General features: G+C 39.0%; 1 protein-coding gene across 1 annotated transcript in view; it reads left to right on the top strand.

The window, feature by feature from the left end:
* Positions 1–720: 720 nt before the first annotated feature.
* ppm1lb (protein phosphatase, Mg2+/Mn2+ dependent, 1Lb) overlaps positions 721–19470 on the top strand; it is a 51188-nt gene continuing 32438 nt past the window's right edge. The window contains exon 1 of the mRNA XM_007549534.2: positions 721–1636. Coding sequence (XP_007549596.1) covers positions 1238–1636 — 399 coding nt within the window. The 5' untranslated portion in view covers positions 721–1237. The remainder of the gene's footprint in view (positions 1637–19470) is intronic.

Genomic DNA, 19470 nt, shown 5'->3' on the forward strand with positions numbered 1-19470 from the left:
GCTACAAGCGTATGTTTTTATGAATATCTGAGTGTGTTTATTCCATAAACAACTGTTTTTGTTTTTATGTAGTCAGATATATTGTACCTGACTAAATTGTAAATATAACAAACATGACTGGTTTACATTTTATCACAATATTTAATGTTAATGTTTATTTTTGTTTGCTCATGTTTATCAGTGGACATTTTTCTAGTTGTTCTGTTTATATCTGTTTTAATTCCAGACATATACAGGATCACTGTCCAAATTGGGAATTTATATGTCAGATTTTTATTGTTTTACAAAAGACTGTGGTCATTTTATTTCATTTTATTACATAATCTAATAACCTTTATCACCATAGACCACACAACAAAATCAAATATTTTAAGGGTTTCCAAATCCTTTTGTTCTGTTGGGATTTTACTAGAGATAGAACTTAAGTCATCAGACCCAAATTATATCTTAAAATGTGTCTAGTGAGCCAGTTTTTCCTATTGCTTATATGATTCTGCTAAGAGCAAGTTTCCTTATCAAATACCTTTTTGTACACTTTTTGTGAAATGTTTCAGTTTAGTTACTTGGTATTTGTTACAAATACAGACATTTATTTGCAACAAATAAATGTCCGTATTTGTACATATATAGACAAATACACCGAGTGTCGGTGTTCTCAGACCTCTAACCACTGCTAGAGGAAATTCCGATCTGCACTTGAAGGGAGCACCGTGAATCAGAACAGCAGGAGCTCAGAGTCGCAGTCAGTCAGTCAGTCAGTCGGTGTTTCCACCGGGAACGGGCGGCTTTGAACGCTCGCTATTTTCAGGACTGGGAACTCTAGCTGAGCTGGTCAGAGCAGACCTTCTTGCTGTGACTTTACTCTCGTAAGGTAACCCGAAACCTTACTTCATTCAAATTTCAAGCGAGTTTTTCCCTCCCCCGAGTGTCGGTGTTCTCGGACCGCGGTAGATGGTCAACGCACAGCAGTTGGTGGCTCTCTGCCACGGGGCTACATGCTAGAAAGAAGCCGCCGGAGCACCGCGTCGGTTTCTGTGTGAATACGTTGCCACTCTGTCGTCCGGGCCCGGTTTAGAAATGCTCTAAAAAAAGTGTCGCCTTTATTTTATTTGTTTTTCATGGTGTGAAAACGCTCTGTTAAATGTGCGTCGACAAAGGCTATGGAGTGAAATCTGCGGCGGGCGCGAAGAACACAACGACCTGCCGTGGTTCCCCTGAGCTGTGCGTAAACAAATAGATGATAGAGGATACGATGACCCTGCTATCTCTTTTGGGTAGGATCATGCGTTATTTTCTGCTCAGACCGGAGACCTTGTTCCTGCTGTGCATCAGCCTGGCTCTCTGGAGTTACTTCTTCCACACGGACGAGGTGAAGACCATCGTCAAGTCCAGCCGGGATGCGGTCAAGATGGTCAAGGGGAAAGTGGCGGAGATGATGCAGAACGAGCGCTTCGGCGGGCTGGACGTCCTGGACGCGGAGTTCTCCAAGACCTGGGAGTTCAAGAGCAACAATGTGGCCGTGTATTCCATCCAAGGCCGGCGGGATCACATGGAGGACAGGTTCCAGGTGCTCACCGATGTCGTGAACAAGAGCCACCCATCCATTTTTGGGGTTTTTGATGGCCACGGAGGAGAGGTGAGTCTGATTATGAAGATGTGGCGAAGGGACATTTATGTCTGATCAAAACATCTAGGTCCATCACACTCAGCTCTGTGTGGGAAACCACAGTATCCATTGTGCCGGAGCACTAAGGTGTAATTTAGTCTAGTTTGGTCTAGTTTTAGTATTTCGTTGTTGTTGTTGTTGTAATAAAATTTGGATACCAGGTTGACCTAAAAATGTTATTTATCCGTTTAAAATAACTCCATCTTATTAATCGGTTGCAGGAGTTTTAGAGTAGGTGTACATTTTTTGCCAGGAATTAATTTGTAAGGTGGATTGTAATACATGTGTCAAGTTAAGATTATACAGTGAGTTGAAAAGGCATTGTTAACCTTTGAATTACTCCACATTTTGTCGTCTTACCGCCACAAACTGCAGTGTAGTAACCACTTAAGATCAGAACGTTTTGTTCTGATTTGTTCCTTTTCTACACTTTATTTGTTTATTTTTGGTTGAGGCATTGCATGTTTGTACAATTATTCACTCTGGTTTTGGATGCTGTGCAGCTAAAGGACCTTTTCCTCACTTTGAAACACTCGTTATGATGCGTAACCATGGCAACAAGGTAGGACTGGGTTATATGGCCTGAAAATAAAATCTTGGATTTTTTAATATATATATATACCAGATTTCTATTCCAATTTTTTTCCCCCACTCAGTTTTTCCTCATTTAAAAAAAAGTATCTTAGAAAACTGGCTTTCATTTCAATTGCTCTGTCCTTGAGTTGACCTGATTTCAATGTCAAAATAAATAGAAGCTGTAAAAAATCTCCGCCCCCCCCCCAGTTCCTTGGTGGGCTAACATCACTCTGAACTTCGAAAACCCAAGGAATGCATTAGTGAAAAAACAAAATCCAGATTTTCCAAAAGTTTATCTTTTTATTTTAATGGCAGCTTATGATGCTGCCAATAAACCGCAACACTTTGGGGATGATGTGTTCAAGGTGAATGCCTATGGTTAGTACGCTTCTCCACAACTCATCTTTGACCTGTTTATTGTTCTACCTGTTTTTCATGATGTTCATGAATGTTTTTTACCAAATATTTGACGCTCTCACAGATTATCTATATTCATGCCAAAATGAAATTACATACAGGTTGACTGCTTTCCATTAAGTGGTATCATAGTAAAGGAGATTGAAAATAAATATGCACCACACTTTTAAGATATTTATTTGTAAAAAAAAAAAAAAAAAAAAAACTTAAAGTATCATCTCTAGATTTTATTTAGGGGTAGAAGAGTGAAATGGGGTTTAATACAAAAACCCATTTGTATTAAACGCCACCGAAATGCACCGATTTGAAAATGTGGGCCTATGTTTTGCGATAGTAATATTGCTGTGATGGCCAATAACCAATATTTACCGATGTTACATATATTTCACTATTGTTTTGACACTGAAAAAAATGAGCATACCGCTGACTTCACTGCTTTTCTGTTAAGCCACTTTAGTTTTCACTTTTACTGTCACATGGCCAAACAAATAAATACCACATGACCAATTTCCCCTCCCCATCCAGAAACAAACCAACAAGATGGAAATCAATATCGGTTGTTAATATTGGCCTAAAGTTATTTATCTGACTGATGCGATATATTAAAAAGTGACTAATATCGGTTGATACCTGTTGTTGCCAATATATTGTGCATCCCTAAAAATAAATGAAAAAAAAGAAGAAAATTTGTGACAAAATGTGAAAATTTAAAAGGCGCATGAATACTTTTTTAAAAAAAAGTAGTGGTTGACATTTATTTATCTTGCTCCAATTGGGCTCATTTTCCAGTTTTAAGTTTACCAACTGGTAATTTGAATACATCTAAAATTTGGCTCAGGTTTACACAACATGTCAGGATGAAGTGAATTAAGGATGAAGCGCTCGACATAAAACCTCTCTTGGAGACAGTGAGTCAAGGTAAGGGCATGCACTGAAATTCTTGCTCTGTCAGCTGAAACCTCCCCACAATCCACTTTGATAGGTTTCCTTTTAAAACTAAGGCGAAGTGTCACGAAGCTGACTTTACCAGTCGGGACAGCTGCAGGAAATCACCAATCCAGTTTTGGACACTTGAGTAAATGAAGGAGGAGTCCAACAACTCAACCACTGTTTCATAATGGGAATGGAGGTGCTTAAAAATTGACAAATCAAAACAAAACCTTATTTTTCCATGTATTTTTATGCCTTGATGATGAATGCCAGAGACAACCATTAAACATAATAGATGTGTTGCCACAATCAGAGTGAGAATACAGGTGTAGTCTGACTCACAGCAGCTCTGATGCGATTCTCAAAAGGTTCTCCACTGCGGTTTGAATCAAACAGTTTGATGTTGTCGTTTCTTTTGGTGGGTTAAGAGGCGAGAAAGAAAAAGTAATTCACTACAAGATCCTTTTAAAATAGCTGGATTTCAACCAGGCTCTCTACTGACTGCACTGACGCAACTAAAGGCAAAGCACAACCCCCCCTCCCCCCCCCCCCAAAAAAAATTACTTGATCTTTTCTCTTCAAAGTCTGCATTAAGCATTATAGAAACCACGTCATCTCTCCGAAGACCACCACTGCCTGACGACGGCTTCATTCAAAGTTCAGACGCTCTGCAATAACGCGCTAAATATATCCACGCATGGCCATGGAAGTTGTCGTTCTCTCAGGGGAAAATTAGATTTAGTGGAAGCTGAGTGCACTTCAGTAGATTTTGACCAAAAGTAGTCAATGGGTTGCTGCTGTCTTCAGTTTTTTTTTGTTTTTTTTTCGTTCGTAGAGCTTTTCCCTCTCTGCTTCCTCTCTCTATTTCAGGAGATTTCTAAAACTGAGCTTCACAAACTTCCTTAAAGGAATGTTTTGTTTTTTTAATATCCGTTTGAGTATAAAGAGTGAGGTGGCATCAGTTGTTGCATTATATTTTGTGAAACAAGTTGGCAGACAGTAGCCATGAAAAACAAGTTTCTATATTTGGCAAATCTGGATTTATTACCCCGCGCCCAAAACCTGTTGAATAAACTTACGCAGTAGGGAGCATTGTGGCCCAAGGCAGAGCCAAGAATACAATATGCCTCAGCTGGCTTGTTGGTTAGCTGTCAGAAAGTTTTATTTCTTTGTGCGCACAAATGATTGTCTCAGTGAAACCACACTGTGCCATTAAAGCAAAGCCTTGCTCATGTCAACATCAATCTATTGTTCAGGGCTGCATCAGCGAGTTCACAAAGTCTTGACTTGAAGTTAAGAAATCACGCCTTTCTTTTGTGATTCAGTTCTTTTTGTGTACGTAGCACCAAATTAACTGCAAATAACCGCCCCAGTGAACTTTCATATTCAATTACATGAAATCCAGATTAGTAAACAATTTCATTTAAATCAGTTAGTCAAGTCTTTGACTTCACAGCAGTCACTTAATGTTCAAGAAGCTAGGAAAGAGACACCAGCTGCGTTTCCATTACAAATGTGGTTTATTGATCAAAAACATGTTTTTTTTTTTTTTTTTCGAACTTGGCGTGTTTCCACGAAACAAATTTGTTTTCATAATGTCAAACTGCACAATTGTGGTCAATAGAAACTAGGGGTGTACCGATTGCAATTTTCTGGCCGATTCCCGATTACCAATCTTTTAAAAGCCTAACCTGCAGATACGAATTTTGACCGATGCCAGTTTGTTTTTTGTGGAAACACGGCCACTAGCAGTGTTTCCATTGACCATGGGATTACCCAAATTATTACAACTGGCTGAAAGTTGAAGAAGACGACAGCAAGTGGTAGGAGGATGATGGCAAAAGAGAATTCGCTAAGTTCTTCAATGACTTACCACATGAACTAACTTATTCACCTGTGATTTTTTTAAAATATTGCTTTTCTTATTTAATGGAAACAGCACAATTGCGAAATTATGTCTTATCGACATTAGTGGAATATCGACAAAGTTTTGCGCACATTTGTTCTGGAAACGCTTCTACTGCACTGGGGCTTTTCTTGCCATCTCTGTAGGAACGACAAAACAGACTGGCTATAAAGCAGAGGAGCACTGAGCCTGGAGTACTTTCTTTGAAAAGTAACAGAAGGACGAGAATAGTAACGGCAGCAATCAGTCCATCAGTGGCTTTGTTCAGGAAAGAAACGGCTAAAACCCCAAAGTACTGAGCCTGGGGCACCTTAAAATAAAACTATACATACAAAAGAGAAATCTGTATTTTCAGAGGTATTCCTACGGTTCCTATGATCAGGAATGATCTGAATATTTTAGTAGCATTAGTTAAAATTATGGGAAGTGAGATATTGAAAGGTAGAAGGAAAAACTCACATCAGTTTTGCTGTCGGTGCTTTAGCAGCTTGTTAAAAATGACTTAATTTTCTAGCAGATCATCAATCAGTTCTACATGGAATATCCTTTCCACCCCCTCAGGTATCTTTTTTTTTTTTTTTTTGCCACACATCCACTTTCGCACTGCGCTGTAGATTCACTCTCCACTGTTTAAAATTGGCGTTTAATGTGAGCGTGTCCATCGGCAGCCTCAATCTGCGAACGTGTCCAGGTTTCTGATTAAATGAAAATTGATTTTTTTTCTTTCTTTTCCTTTTTACCTGACACTTAAGAAAAAAAACAACCAGCATGGAATTGATAACCTCAGGCTTTCCGTCCATTAAGCAGCAACGCGTTCTGCACTCCATCCTCGTCTCACAGTCAGGCCGTGGCTGAGTCGGCTACTAAATTACAGCAGAGTGCAGAGAACACCTTCACAACAACATATCCTCTCCGTCTTCTGTGGGCATCGTTTTGCCTTTGCTTATTGTGTTAGTTGTTTTTTGTCTGCTCCATCTTGTCTCAGTCTTACATGCAGTTTCGGCCACGGGCATTTAATTGTAAGGGTGGATGTAACGGATACGATGTCTTGCTGAGAAAGAGGCGATGGGAGATCTCGGAGCAGAAGATGATTGCTATTTTTATATGTCTGCTGTCTGTCTTCTAATTCGGCTTGTAGTTTTGCTTTAATGCTACTTTACAGATTAATTTTTCCAGCTATTCCAGTTGCTTAGTATAAAATCCTTTTTTTCGTAGTAAAAAAAGAAGATTTTTAAGTTGGACAAATTTTTTTTTCTGGAGAAGTAATGCCGTTAACGTACTAAGAAGTCAGAATTTCTTGTGAGTTCGCTCTCACTGGAGAGATGAAAGAAAGACCTGGCATGTGACTAATTGCTCTGTTGGCATTACAGGATTACAGAGAGCAAGGACACAAGTGTGTACATCAGTGTGTGTAAAACAATTAATATGTGTTGCAAGCATGCACTATAACGCTGACGGTTCAGGTAGAGATAAGCTGGACAATTTGTTGTTCCATTCCACAGAGAGGCGCATCTATAACTTTAAAAGCCAGAGATCTATCAGGAGCACACATCTGATTCATACTAACTCAGCGGTTCTAGTAAATAGACTTCACAGGCACTTGCGCTGAAATTATCAGTCAGGCTTTCTTCTTTTCTTTTTCTTTTTTTCTGCCTTCTAACTCGGCTAAAGGCAGCGAGGAGAGAAAGGGAAGGCAGTGACATAAAGCAAAGACTTGAATGGAACAAGGGTTACTGAGTTAAGTGCTGAGGCTTTGTACACGGTGCACAAGCTTTCCAATGTGATCTACTGCCTCCCCCAGTCCTCTTAGAATACATTAACAACTCCAAGATGTACGGGGGACAATTCTGAAAAATATCCATATATCTAATATGTGTTTCAAAGTTGTTTTTTTAATATTCATTATGAAAGAATGGATGGATGATATTGTTTTTTACAACATTTGTTTTATGTGATTAAAATTCAGCTGGAGGTGAAAACCTGCCAAGTCTAGACTGGTTGTTTGTAAATGTGTAGCCTGGTAAAAACCATTGACAAATGATTGCTAGCTAGAGGCCTGGACTCCGTTGAAATTTTAAATTTTACCCAATCGCTGACTTTTGCCTGTAATGCCAGTTCAACGCTTACCGGAAATCTGTAAGCTCCATGGTATTAAACAACCATCTCTCACTGGGAAGAGAGAAATTCTGAGCCGAACAAGATGGTTAATGTTAATTCAATATTTGGAAGCATAGTCAACATGGATTGAACGACTTTGTTCACTTCCTCTGCTGCCATTGATAAAGAACAACCATTGACACACTACAACTATAAGACGGCGCAGAAAATCGACAACATCTTTCCAAATTTCTTCTGATTGCTGATTGGCCTGGTTGAAATTCAGTCAGACAAATCGAGCTCAATGGAAGAAATCTCGGACGGCGCAATGAAGGGAGATGAGAATTGAGTGGAATTGTGTAGGAACACAATGATCAGGGTAGCAAATGTGCTTAATGTGCAGAATATTGCACCTTCTTGCCAGTCTGCTTCTTGACTAACATAGGAAGTATAAAAAAAGCTAACAAGTGATTATAAGTCTGGCATAACAGTATGCAGCCTTTAGCTTCACAGATGTAGATTTAAAACGGCTAAGTCAGAGTGATAGCTCCTTTCTCACATTGACCAGCCATATTTTCTGCAACTGGAAACTAAAAACTGAAAACTGCTTGTTTTTAGTTACCATGGTGATTTCTTCACTTTGCACCTAATATAGAATTCAATTGATGCAAATAGATGATTCATAGCTGGAAAATAATAAGCCTTTGAGTTGTAAAAGCAGTATATGACTCTCTTTTTGAAGGAAATCCATACTTTTCTCTCTCTCTGTGACCATTGTTTGACTAACTCCATTTATTGCATGACTAACACTGCCTGTGTCCAACTGCTGGTAATTTTTTTCCTACCAAACAATGGAGCTGGAGGTTCTCCTTGCTTCAAGAAAATCATTTGAAATTGTTATTTAAGTGCTGGCAGTGCACTTAAAATGTGAAATCATATTAGCAATGTGTCCTTGAGTATTGACTTTCATTGTAGATTAGATGAGTATAGGACTTCTCCTAAAAAGGATCAGCAGTACTGCTTGTCAATTGAAGCTGACACTATTTCATCTCTTCCTTGAAGTAAAGTGAAGCAGAAAGTACATGAGGTCATGTTCTCTTGGAAAACGATTCCTGCAGCAGAAAACAGACTAGCGGGTTCTCCTGAAGAGTCTCCTGGTAATTGAGTAGTTTGTCCTTGATGGGGATGTTTGCTGTTTGTGTGGTGAGAAATCCCTCCAGATGTGATTGAGGTGAGAACTCTTGGAGGGGAAAATATAACATGTAAATGGATGAACATTGTTGTCTGTCGAGCTCTGGATATGTTTTACCGTCTCATTTTGTCCTGCATTATTTTCTAGAAAGCTAACAAATGGTTTGTTTGTGAAGTGTAATAACATCTTTTGTCGCTGTGCATCTTTGCTTCAACCGAGTAGAGTGCTTAAGAAGACCTTCTGATGCATTTTGTATGACAGGTAGGAGATAAGAGAACCTTCATCAGCTTTCTTGTACCACCCTGCACTGCTGGCACGGTTTAATTTTTTAACACTGTCCCTTCTGCTAAGCCCTCCTGTCTAAATATATCTCCTCCTACCTCATCAAGTGAAGGAAGCCACAAGGTCAATGTTTAGACACACTCATCACATCACGTATAAGTCATGCTGTGTGGGTGGATTTTTACTGGAGGTTTATGAAGTTTGGGCTTTCTGGTGTTGAGCTCCTCTCTGCAAGTTGGTCTTATGTCACAAGAGGTTGAAAGCCGAAAGGTGTGTTGGATAGTAAAGATTTTCACCCTCTGTCACTGCTTCCTTTCGCCTGATGGGTTTTACAACATATGACTGTTTTAAACAAAAGTCAGTTTCTTATCTATTACCCAATGGCTAGGTAAGCCACAGTCTTGTGGCCAATTTAGTAAAACTCTCACCTGATGTTTGGAAATTTAGCCATTTCTAATTCTTAATATTGGGCATAAAAACTCAATCTAATTGGTGACATATGGTGTGCATAGAGGTGGATATTTTTTGTGTAATAAGCCGCAAAAGGTGATACACCTACGGACAAGAGCAGGCGTAAGGTAAGGTAATTTTATTTATATAGCATATTTTCAGCAACAAGGCAATTCAAAGTGCTTTAGATGAGTTGAAAGGAAATGCAAACAAATAACAAACCAAAGGAAAAGAGGAAAGGACACATGAGGGCAGATGGCAATATTCAGACAAAACAAAGGGGCAAAACAAAGACATGAGTGAAGGCGGTGACGTCAAAGGGCTATGAAGCCAGGTGACTGTGGCCTCTGGCATAGTCCGATAGAGGTCTTTATCGAGGAATGTCCTTGGGAGCGCTCAACTCCATAGCTCCATGGATACAGGAAGGGGGTGAGGAGGGAGGGGCGTTGTGTTTACATATCTCCAAGGAGATTAGAAATATGCAGCTCTTCCAAGGCCACACGGAGAAAGCCAATTCAGAAACAGAATGTCTTAGGTCGGGAAGATTATAAATTTCAATCTTCCCTAAAGTCTCTCTGATACATCTCAGTTCCCAATCATCTAAATTAGTTTGGTCGTTCCACTGAGCCGAAACTAGCAACTTCTCCAAGATCGATTCCATCCCGTTAGTGAGTTTTAGAGTCCTGGTCGGTCTCTGTCCACACCAACAGTCTAAGTGTTTGCTAGTTCGGCCAAGTCTGTCACAAATTTGTCGATAATCCAGGAACCCACAAGCTCCAAACAGCAGAAATCCTGTTATCATGAACAAATCCAGGGTGAATCCCACCGGCTGTGTCCCTGCAGGACAAGAGGGCTCTCCTGTGCCCAGACTTCTCGTTGAAAATTTGATCAATTGCATTGAGAGATCGGTTGACCAGATCCATAATTTGTAGATTTGAATGATGTGCAAAGAAAGGCTCCAAAAATATAGAAAAAGACAGGACAAAAACAAAAGTAAAGGCCACCACGTACTTGGGCGTACCTCACTCCACAGAGAAGAAGCTGATGCGGATTCAATGCAGACTCAAAGTGGGCGTCCGCCATGCAAAGGGAAATTTTTACGACGCTGTAGTCTATCGTTTCCATAGCCGATTGCCCGGAAACCTCGTTCACAGCCAACTGTTTTGTATTCAACAGTGAGCTGATAAGGTTGAGAGTTGGCTAATACTGCAAGGACATGCATCAGCCAGACTGCCACTTTGTGCAACACTGACAGGTGGCAGAGATGAAATGCCTTCTCTACCAAAGCATTTCTTCTCTGCCCTGGTAGAGAAGAAATGGGACTATGTGCCCAACTACTTTATAAGACTTGCTAGTGTCCATTCAGATTATGGGAAACGTACACAATCAATAAGTGTGACTATGAAATCTTAACTGTCTGCGGACAGTGTTTTACACAGTAATTAGTGTATTTTGCTTAACCCAATCACAAAAAGACCTGCAAGGGTAATAAACTTTTTTGTAATGGTCTATGGAGGTAGTACCTTCGCCCTTAGTGGAAAGATATATCCCTGTGAGCTTTCCAGAAAGGTAAGTACATCCTAAATGGTGGCGAAAGCTAACTAGCTAATCAGATGCACTCTCTTTCTTAATCCACCTTATTAGCTGATCTGGTGGATCAGTTGACCACAGGGATAAACTTTATACAAGTACGAGACCAGTAAAGCATAGGAACATACCAACTTTTATGCTGCTTCACAACAGACCCAAAATATACAATAGTTTTTATTTTATTTTATATTTTTATTTATTTCCAAAATGTAGATTAGACTTGGGAGCCACAGATGACTTAGCAGATTGATACATGCGGCCAGCTCAAACCACGTAACTTCATATTGAAACAAGAATCCTTGACAAAACAGGACCAGACTGTTAGTGTTAAAAGGTGCTAACTTTGCTTGGTATCCCTCTGATATGAAGACTTTAATTTTGAGTTGTTTTCAGTTGTGACCATCAACTAAAATAGACTACACTCTCTTGTTATCTTCCACCTCTTCCCCCACAAAGACTTATTTCCATCAACCTCACAGCGATTTGAGATCTGTCAGCTACAGTTAAGGGAATTCTTACAATACCAAGTTGACAAAACTTTACTTCCAGCTTGCATACTAACCAATTCAAAAAGATTTATTAATAGTAAATGGCTGATGGTTAGAGACCCATGTCTCTCTGTAGCATTGAACATATACAATAATGGCCTCCAGGTTATAGAATAGAGGTATGTATAAAATGAATTAAATCCAACTAACATTAAATAAAACATTTCCTTTGATCTTTTACAAGACAGATAGTAGCTCCTTTTAAGAGTCATTCAAAACAAAAAACGGCTGGTATTCAAATTAATATTTAAAAGGAAAAAGTTCTAATTTACGTATGTGTTGAACTATAAAATCATTTGCTCATTGTAACCAGCCTCAGCCTTAGTGCTGGGATAGATCACTGAATGTTTATGAGGTGTCGTTACACCACGTGTTGGAAAAAGAGCAGTGAGTGTTGTACAACTTCTCAGAATTTCACAAATTAGTTCCCCATAGTAGTGGCTAGTAGGGCTGTAGTGATACAATAATCACTACACATGATACGATACACATTGTATGACTATATATATATATAGACATATATATATATATCGTATCATGATATAATTTTTATTGCGATATTCAGTAAACGATACAATTCAGTACACTTTTGCGATTTTCTGAAAGATTTTAGAGGGACAGAGTGATTTTGGTGACATTTTGTGACTGTTACAGAGTTGGATTGAATTAATTTAACTGAAAACTGATTAAAAGCACCAACTACACAATACCTGGCTCTGGTTGGACATGGGCACAGACTTAAAGTTGACAGCTGGATAAAATGAATCAAAGAAGTGGTGAGAAAACATGGTTCTTTTAATTGAAACAGTACAAACTGTAGCTTACATGCATTTGTAAAGTGCATGCTCTGAATAGTTTGATACCTTTTTAACCTTGAAACTTAACATCTGAAGGAATCACTCTAAGCCTGATGACCTAATCACTCTCCCGGCGAAGCAAGCAGTGAGTGAGCAGGGTGACAGTTGGATGTCATCCTGCTCACCCTGCAAGTATGACTCGATATTTATACTTGAGGATGAATATCGATTTTTTTTCTAGAAAAGAAATTATCAATATATATTGCAAAATTTATATTATTACACAGCCCTAGTGGCTAACATGGTTAGTGTTAACTGCAAACACCGGTGTTTGTGTGTAATCCATGTCAAGTTGACCTTTAGCTTAAATGGGAACATTTACCTTAACAGTCAACATTTCCTAACCCAGTAAGTCCCACAACAGATCAAAGTTGACTTGTCATAAGTATAAAACTGAGAAATTTCACATTGATGAGATTTATCATTAGTTTTGTTCATTTTCCCCAATACCTGCTTAGATCTAACTCACTGTAGCCTGACATTTATCCTGCTTTCAGCTTCTGTGCTTCCCTTGACAAATCCTTAAACACTTCACTGATGCTGACAATAACTAGCTTTGAGTCTCTTTTTCCACAAAAACAACTTCCACACCGCAAAGTGTTGTAGTCAGTACCACTGCCTACAACAGTGCTCTCCTTTCACGGCTTTGGAGGGGAAAAAATAAATAAATAAATAAATCAGATTTTTAATTTCTGTTAAAGTCCATTTTTAGAGCAGTGTCTGCAGATTCCAGCCACCAGCTAATTATGTCACGCATCTCTGATTGCTTCAACTTCACTGTTTGCACAAAACCGTATTCTGCTTTTCACACTCAGCTGCAGGATGCCATGCCCTAACAAGGCATCTCATGTGGCGTTTCCCTGATTTCAAATTCCCTACCTGCTGATTATGTTGGAGCTGCAGGTTTAAAATCCATCTTGAGAGGCTGCAAAGCCAGAGGTCTGGCTCTGAATGTGTAATGCTTGGCTACATCCGCACAAGCAAATTGTTTAGTCTGATGCAGACTAATCAAGACTAATCAGTTGGTCTAGTCAGCAGAAGCTGACTAGACCAACTGGTTTAATCCACTCTTTGTTTTAAAATGGGGGAACTCTGCACGTAGAAGGCAGTTATATAAAATGCTTAAATAAAAGAAGGTTTTGTGCAGAATTGTCCACAATTTGAATTCAGGTCCACAGACCTAGGCCTGTGTGTGAGCACAAGCTCCACAATTGTTTGTGTGTGTATGTGTGTGTGATTGAGGAAAATAGATGAGTCAGTTAGAGTTTGCCTGCTAGCTGCCTTGGCAGTGAGAGACGACTGGAGAAGAATGTTGGCTGACAGAAGGTATGAAGTCACAGCTGTTCAGAGTTAGTGACATTTGTGTTACCTTGTGTGTGTGTGCGTGTGTGTGTGTGTGTGTGTGTGCGTGCGTGTGTGTGTGTGCGTGCGCACGCACGCGCGTGTATGTGTTATGCAAAAGAACTGAGGCATGATTGTGGCTCTGCATCTCTTTGCATTGCCCAGATGGACCAGAAGGTTGAGGCAGGTGCATTCTGGTGGAACAGACCCAGAACCCAGAGGGGGGCTGTCTGAGCTTACTTTTCTTTTTAATTTTTAAACATCTCATTATAAAATATTTTACGGCTTTATTTTTTAGTTTCAGCTCATTTCTCTTCTTGCCTTAAGTTCGTTTGATTTTTTCCGCACATATGTTGCATGTTTGAGCCGGTCTGGTGCACACATGTTCCACAAAGCCTCTCCAGATATGGATCCTTACAAGACTAGAGGAATGTAGCTAATATTAACAGTTCGGTATTTTTCACATGGTTCCTATTCAGGAGCGGGGCAGACCTTCAAATAAACTCTGCGGTGAACCAGTCTTAAGCTGGGTTGTCTTTAATTTACACTGCAGCAAAGGCTCATGGGATAAGATGGAGATCAGACTCCAAAGAATGTCATTAATGTCTGCTTGTTGTGATTAAAATTGCGAAGGAGAGAAATCGTTCTTCTCTTTGAATGTTTTGGTATGTGTGCAGTCAGAGTATGTTTACATATTAGGATCTAGGAGAGTTTACACTGTCGTGTAGATTGAGATTTTATTCTTGTAAAGATTTTAGAGAGATTTTATTCTTGTCAGATCTTGTTCTGTTTTTTTTTTTGTTTTTGTTTTTTTAATCTGGTGGAAGAGGTTTTATGACACTAGGAAGTTACCTGGCAGCTTTGTAGAGTTAATATTTATGGCTTGAGCCTGACCCAAAATTCCAGCAGGGTGGGGCCAAAATTATTTGCTTGATAGCTGGGTTGGGCTCTAGCTACTGTGGTGCTTTTAATAAGCCTGCAATGCATAAAGCATAGAAAAAACAAACAAAAGAGAACGCACAATGTGAAGATGTATTAGTCTACTTGTTATAATCTAAGTAGAGGAGTAGATACTTTAACTTATTGAGGAAATAAAGAAATTAATCAGATTGTAAGAAGTGCAGCACACTGCATGCATAATTGGTTCCTATCAATCACACATCCCTGATGATTTTCACTTAACTCACCCTGCGGCTACAACAAGTGACAAATGGAGCTGGAAGAAGATAGACAAAAGCTAAAAACAGGAGTAGTTGCACTTCTTATATAATGATGGTCTAAAAAATAGTTTGGACTTGGAAACGTTGCCTACGGGCTCGGGCCGGGTCAGGTTGGATTTTTTTAGGCCCAGTCTAAAATCTGCAGCTTCTAAGGCTACAATGCCTTGCAAAAGTGTCCCCTTCAACTTTTTTCATTTCCACAAACAAAGTAGAGCAGCCCTTTTTTACTCTGTTTATCTCTTAATAAAATCCTGTTCAACCAATTACCTGAGGAAGTCTTTTCATAAGTAAATGGAGTCAACCAGGGTGTAATTTAGCCTTCACAATTGTTCTGTAAAGACCTCAGAGGTTTATTAAAGACCATTAGTGAACACAGCAGGGATAAAGGTGTGGAGAAGTTTAAAGCAAAGTTAGGTGATAAAACTACCTTCCCAAGCTTTGATCATCCCCCAGAGCAACGTTCCAAGTCATCCGAAAATAGTGCGGAACAATTACAAACTTACCGAGGGAACATACTCCTGAGAAGTAGCCAAGAACTCCATGGTGACTCCAGAGATATACAGCTCACAAGGATTGATCTGTTGACAGAGCAGCTGTTTGATGTGCAATCTACAAATTTGGGCTTCATGACAGAGTGGAAAGAAGAACGCCATTGTTAAAAGAAGGCCAGAATGTTTAGAGTTTGTTTTCGTCACGCTTGAGATGTCTGAAATAATTGTTGTTTTATTCCAGTTTTAGTCAACTGAAACGTTCAAAATTTTACTCTGTAAAGTTTTACCATAAATTTATCCACTACAATATGACATTATAGAGGAATATGTGTCCTACAAAAAAAAGCAGTATACAGATTTACTGTTGGTGAAACCTAACCAAAAGTTGTTTCAAATGACGATTTTGTCACTAGTTTTAATTCAATATAATTGGATGTCAGCTCTCATATTTTCATCTGATTTGTCAATGATGATGTCTGTCATCCTTATCAAAGTTTGAGTTTTACTTTTTTTGTTTTTGTAAAGAAAAAATGTCTGAAAACTGCAATAAAACCATGTGTAATTTCCTTCCACTTTACAGTTTGCACTATATTACATTGGTCTATCACATAAAATCCCATTAAAACACGACAACACCCAACAGTGTGTCGTCCCCCTTGGTTGAAAAGGGGTGCGGATTTTAATGTTTTTATCTTTTTTAAAAAAAATTTTTTTTACAAAATCTTTCGCTTTCTTACTGTTTATTCAATGTCACATGCTGTTTTTTTAATTATGTAAAGAACTTTGCTGCTGAAATGTGCTATACAAATAAAATTTGATTGATTGATTGTAAAAAAAAAAAAAAAGAAAGTTTTTTTAAAAGTTCAAGCTACATGAATCCTTTTACAAAGCACAAGATGCCTAATGAAACTAATGAAACTATAGGATGATGGCTTAAAGAGGTATTTGTAGACAGATTGAAGCTTTAGCCCATATGTTCATCGGTGTAACTGCTATAAGTATACTTAATCCAGCATTGGGACTAAAAGTTGATTCTAATCTGGATTTTTCCAACCTAATTGCCTGTAATCCCCAAGCATGACAACTGCGGAGGATAAGACTAGCGGGACGAGGGAAAGCCACACATCTCATTTTGTTGCGTCTATTAGCTTACATTTAAAGCATTCAGAGATAAAGAAAAAAGTGAAGTAAGTTGTTCACATGCTGTGACCTGAGCAAACTAAATTAACATAATTAAAACGTACATTTTCTTTTCTAGTTGTTTACCTACTTTAAAGCCATCAAAAATGCCTGAATGCACTTTCAATGTTGACTTTAGAGGCATCATCACTTTATTTTGAAATGTTTTGCCCTCTTTAACCTACATATATCACTTCCCACATGTTGGTAAACGGGCCTCTTTCAACAGAGATTTATTCTGTGTGTGTGTGTGTGTGTGTGTGTGTGTGTGTGTGTGTGTGTGTGTGTGTGTGTGTGTGTGTGCGCGTGCGTGCGTGGGGCCACTTGATGGTGATGGCTGTGGATGGATGGCAAGTTTGGAGGCAGATAAGCAGGGTTTGTAATTGATTTGTGTGGTGCAGAAGAAGCTTATAGTGATGTGAGCTAATGCCATCAGCTCAAGGCTCGTATAAGATCCCTGCTCGCTTCCTGAGAGCGCCACTAAAATGAGTTTATAAAGCAAGGAAGAGACAGCAGGGCAGGTTAGATTGTCACTAATCCCCCTCGGCGAGATTGGGATTAATTTAGGATTTTCCCCGTCAGCTCTATAACCATCATCTTATATATATATATTTAACTGTTCAATTAATTACTTTCTTACTTGTTGACCTTTTTAAAAATACGTTTTAAATGGTTCCTGCAGTTTTATATCCACACAAAGATGTTGAACAACAAAACAGGAAGATTATAGAAGAAGAAGCTGAGGAGAAGATTGAGTAGGACGGATGAGGAGTGCAGGAGTGATGCTAAGATGGAGAGAGAGAGAAAGAGAGTGGCAAAGCTGTTTGGAAATAAATAAAAAAAAGCGCTTCTGGCATATCGAAGCATTTAGCCAAGATGGCAGAGGAAGGAGCTTAGAGCTGCTGTTTGGAGGTGGAGAAAAGGTGGGGGAAGAAGTTACTTCTTTCAAAAGAGAGGAGGATAAAAGTGGATGGATGAGAAGCAACTCTTTGCTCACAGCTTAAAGTTTTCACAGAGCTGCAGCTCAGCACATCTTCTGGTAGTCAGAACCCGCCGGATTCTTACTGCAGAGTTTTTGTGAGGGAAATTTTTGTCATATAGTCCATGTCAAATGCATTCATACCCCTTGAGACGCTAACATTTCGTCACGCTGCAATCATCTCCAGCGCATTTTATCACAACTTTGTATCATAGACCAACGCCAAGTAGTTTATTATTGTAAAGTGCAAGTATCTATAGACGTCACATTGGTAATGTTGCTACAGATTCTCCTTTAAATTTGGATCTGGACTTTTTGTGTTATCTCAACCTCCCAGTTGTGTCTCTGCCTGTATGTTTATTGTCATTGTCCTGTTGGTAAAGGAACCTTTGTCCCAGTCTCAGGGCTTCTGCAGCCTCTCACAGGTTTTCTTCCAGGCTTGCCCTATATTTAGCTCCATCCATCACAGCCACCATGTTCCCCAACAGGGGTGGTGTGCTCAAGGCGAGGTGCGGTTTTAGTATTCCTCCACACAGTAATTTGCATGTAGGGCAAAAAGTTCAATTTCATCTAGGACTGAAATAATTAATTCTATTAATCATGACGAATAGATTATTGAAATAATCGTCAACTAATTTACTAATTGATTAGTTGTTAACTGCAGAGTGACAAAAAAAGGCTCTTTACTGAAAGAACAACATACTCTGTAAAAAAAGAAAAAACAAATTTTTTGTCTGTAAAGATGTCCTCAAGTGGCAGTTTTAGCTTCACCTGGTTCAAATTAAGTAAAAAAAAGAAAAGAAAAGAAAAAAAATCTATTGGGCAGCTTTGCTATCCAATTATTAATTGGTTAACTGAAAAAATGGTCAGCAGATTAGCCCTACATAGTTTTAATGTTGAGTGCTGAGCTTTTCTCATGTTGATGTTGGATGCATTTCTTTTTTTAGCTGCAGATGCATCTTTTGCTACAGATAGTGATCAAGCAATCACTGAAGGAATGCTATGTTATTGCAATTTAGACAATAAAATGAGCCAACTCCTCCCTTCCTTCTCCAGAAACAAAATGGAAATAAATATTGGTTAGTATCGGCTCAATTCTATTAATCGAACTGAAACTGCTTTGTTAAAAAATGACTAATCTTCCTCCGATACCGATGTTGGTGCTGATATATTGTGCATCCCAAAAAAAAATTGTTTTCTTTGATTGTCAGAATAATCAGTAGAATAATGGATGACTGAAACGGTCGTTAGACTCGACTCTGATGAGTAGTTTTTCGTCCACATGTCGGCTGCATCTCCTACGTGAATTGTGACAAACTGAACGAAAGCCATATGGTATCAATCACCTGTGGCTTTCTTCTTGCAGCTGTTCCAAAAACAAAAATTTGTGAAGTGCCCAACTTAATACACTAAAGTCTATGTTTATAATATGTGAACAAGTCTAAGATATGTAAATAAAAGCACTAAATAAATAAAAATAATAAATAAAAAAAAAAAATAAATAAATAAAGCACTGTGGATCACGTGTCTGTGAAGCTTAAGCGTCTTTTTGTTAATAACTCTGCCTGACTGAAGATTGCGGCACCATGGGACGCATTCTTCCCCTAAAAAGCTGCTTCTGGTTTTTCTTCTTTTTTGTTATCTTCTCCCCTCACTCTTGCTCTCTGTCTGCTTTGACCTTTCCGTACTGTAACCGTCTCTGTTTTCTCTCCGTCTCGTCCCCCTCTCTTCCATCTCCACTCTGACTCC

The sequence above is a fragment of the Poecilia formosa genome, unplaced genomic scaffold (genome assembly GCF_000485575.1).
Source record: "Poecilia formosa unplaced genomic scaffold, Poecilia_formosa-5.1.2 Scaffold31, whole genome shotgun sequence".
Taxonomy (NCBI): Eukaryota; Metazoa; Chordata; class Actinopteri; order Cyprinodontiformes; family Poeciliidae; genus Poecilia; species Poecilia formosa.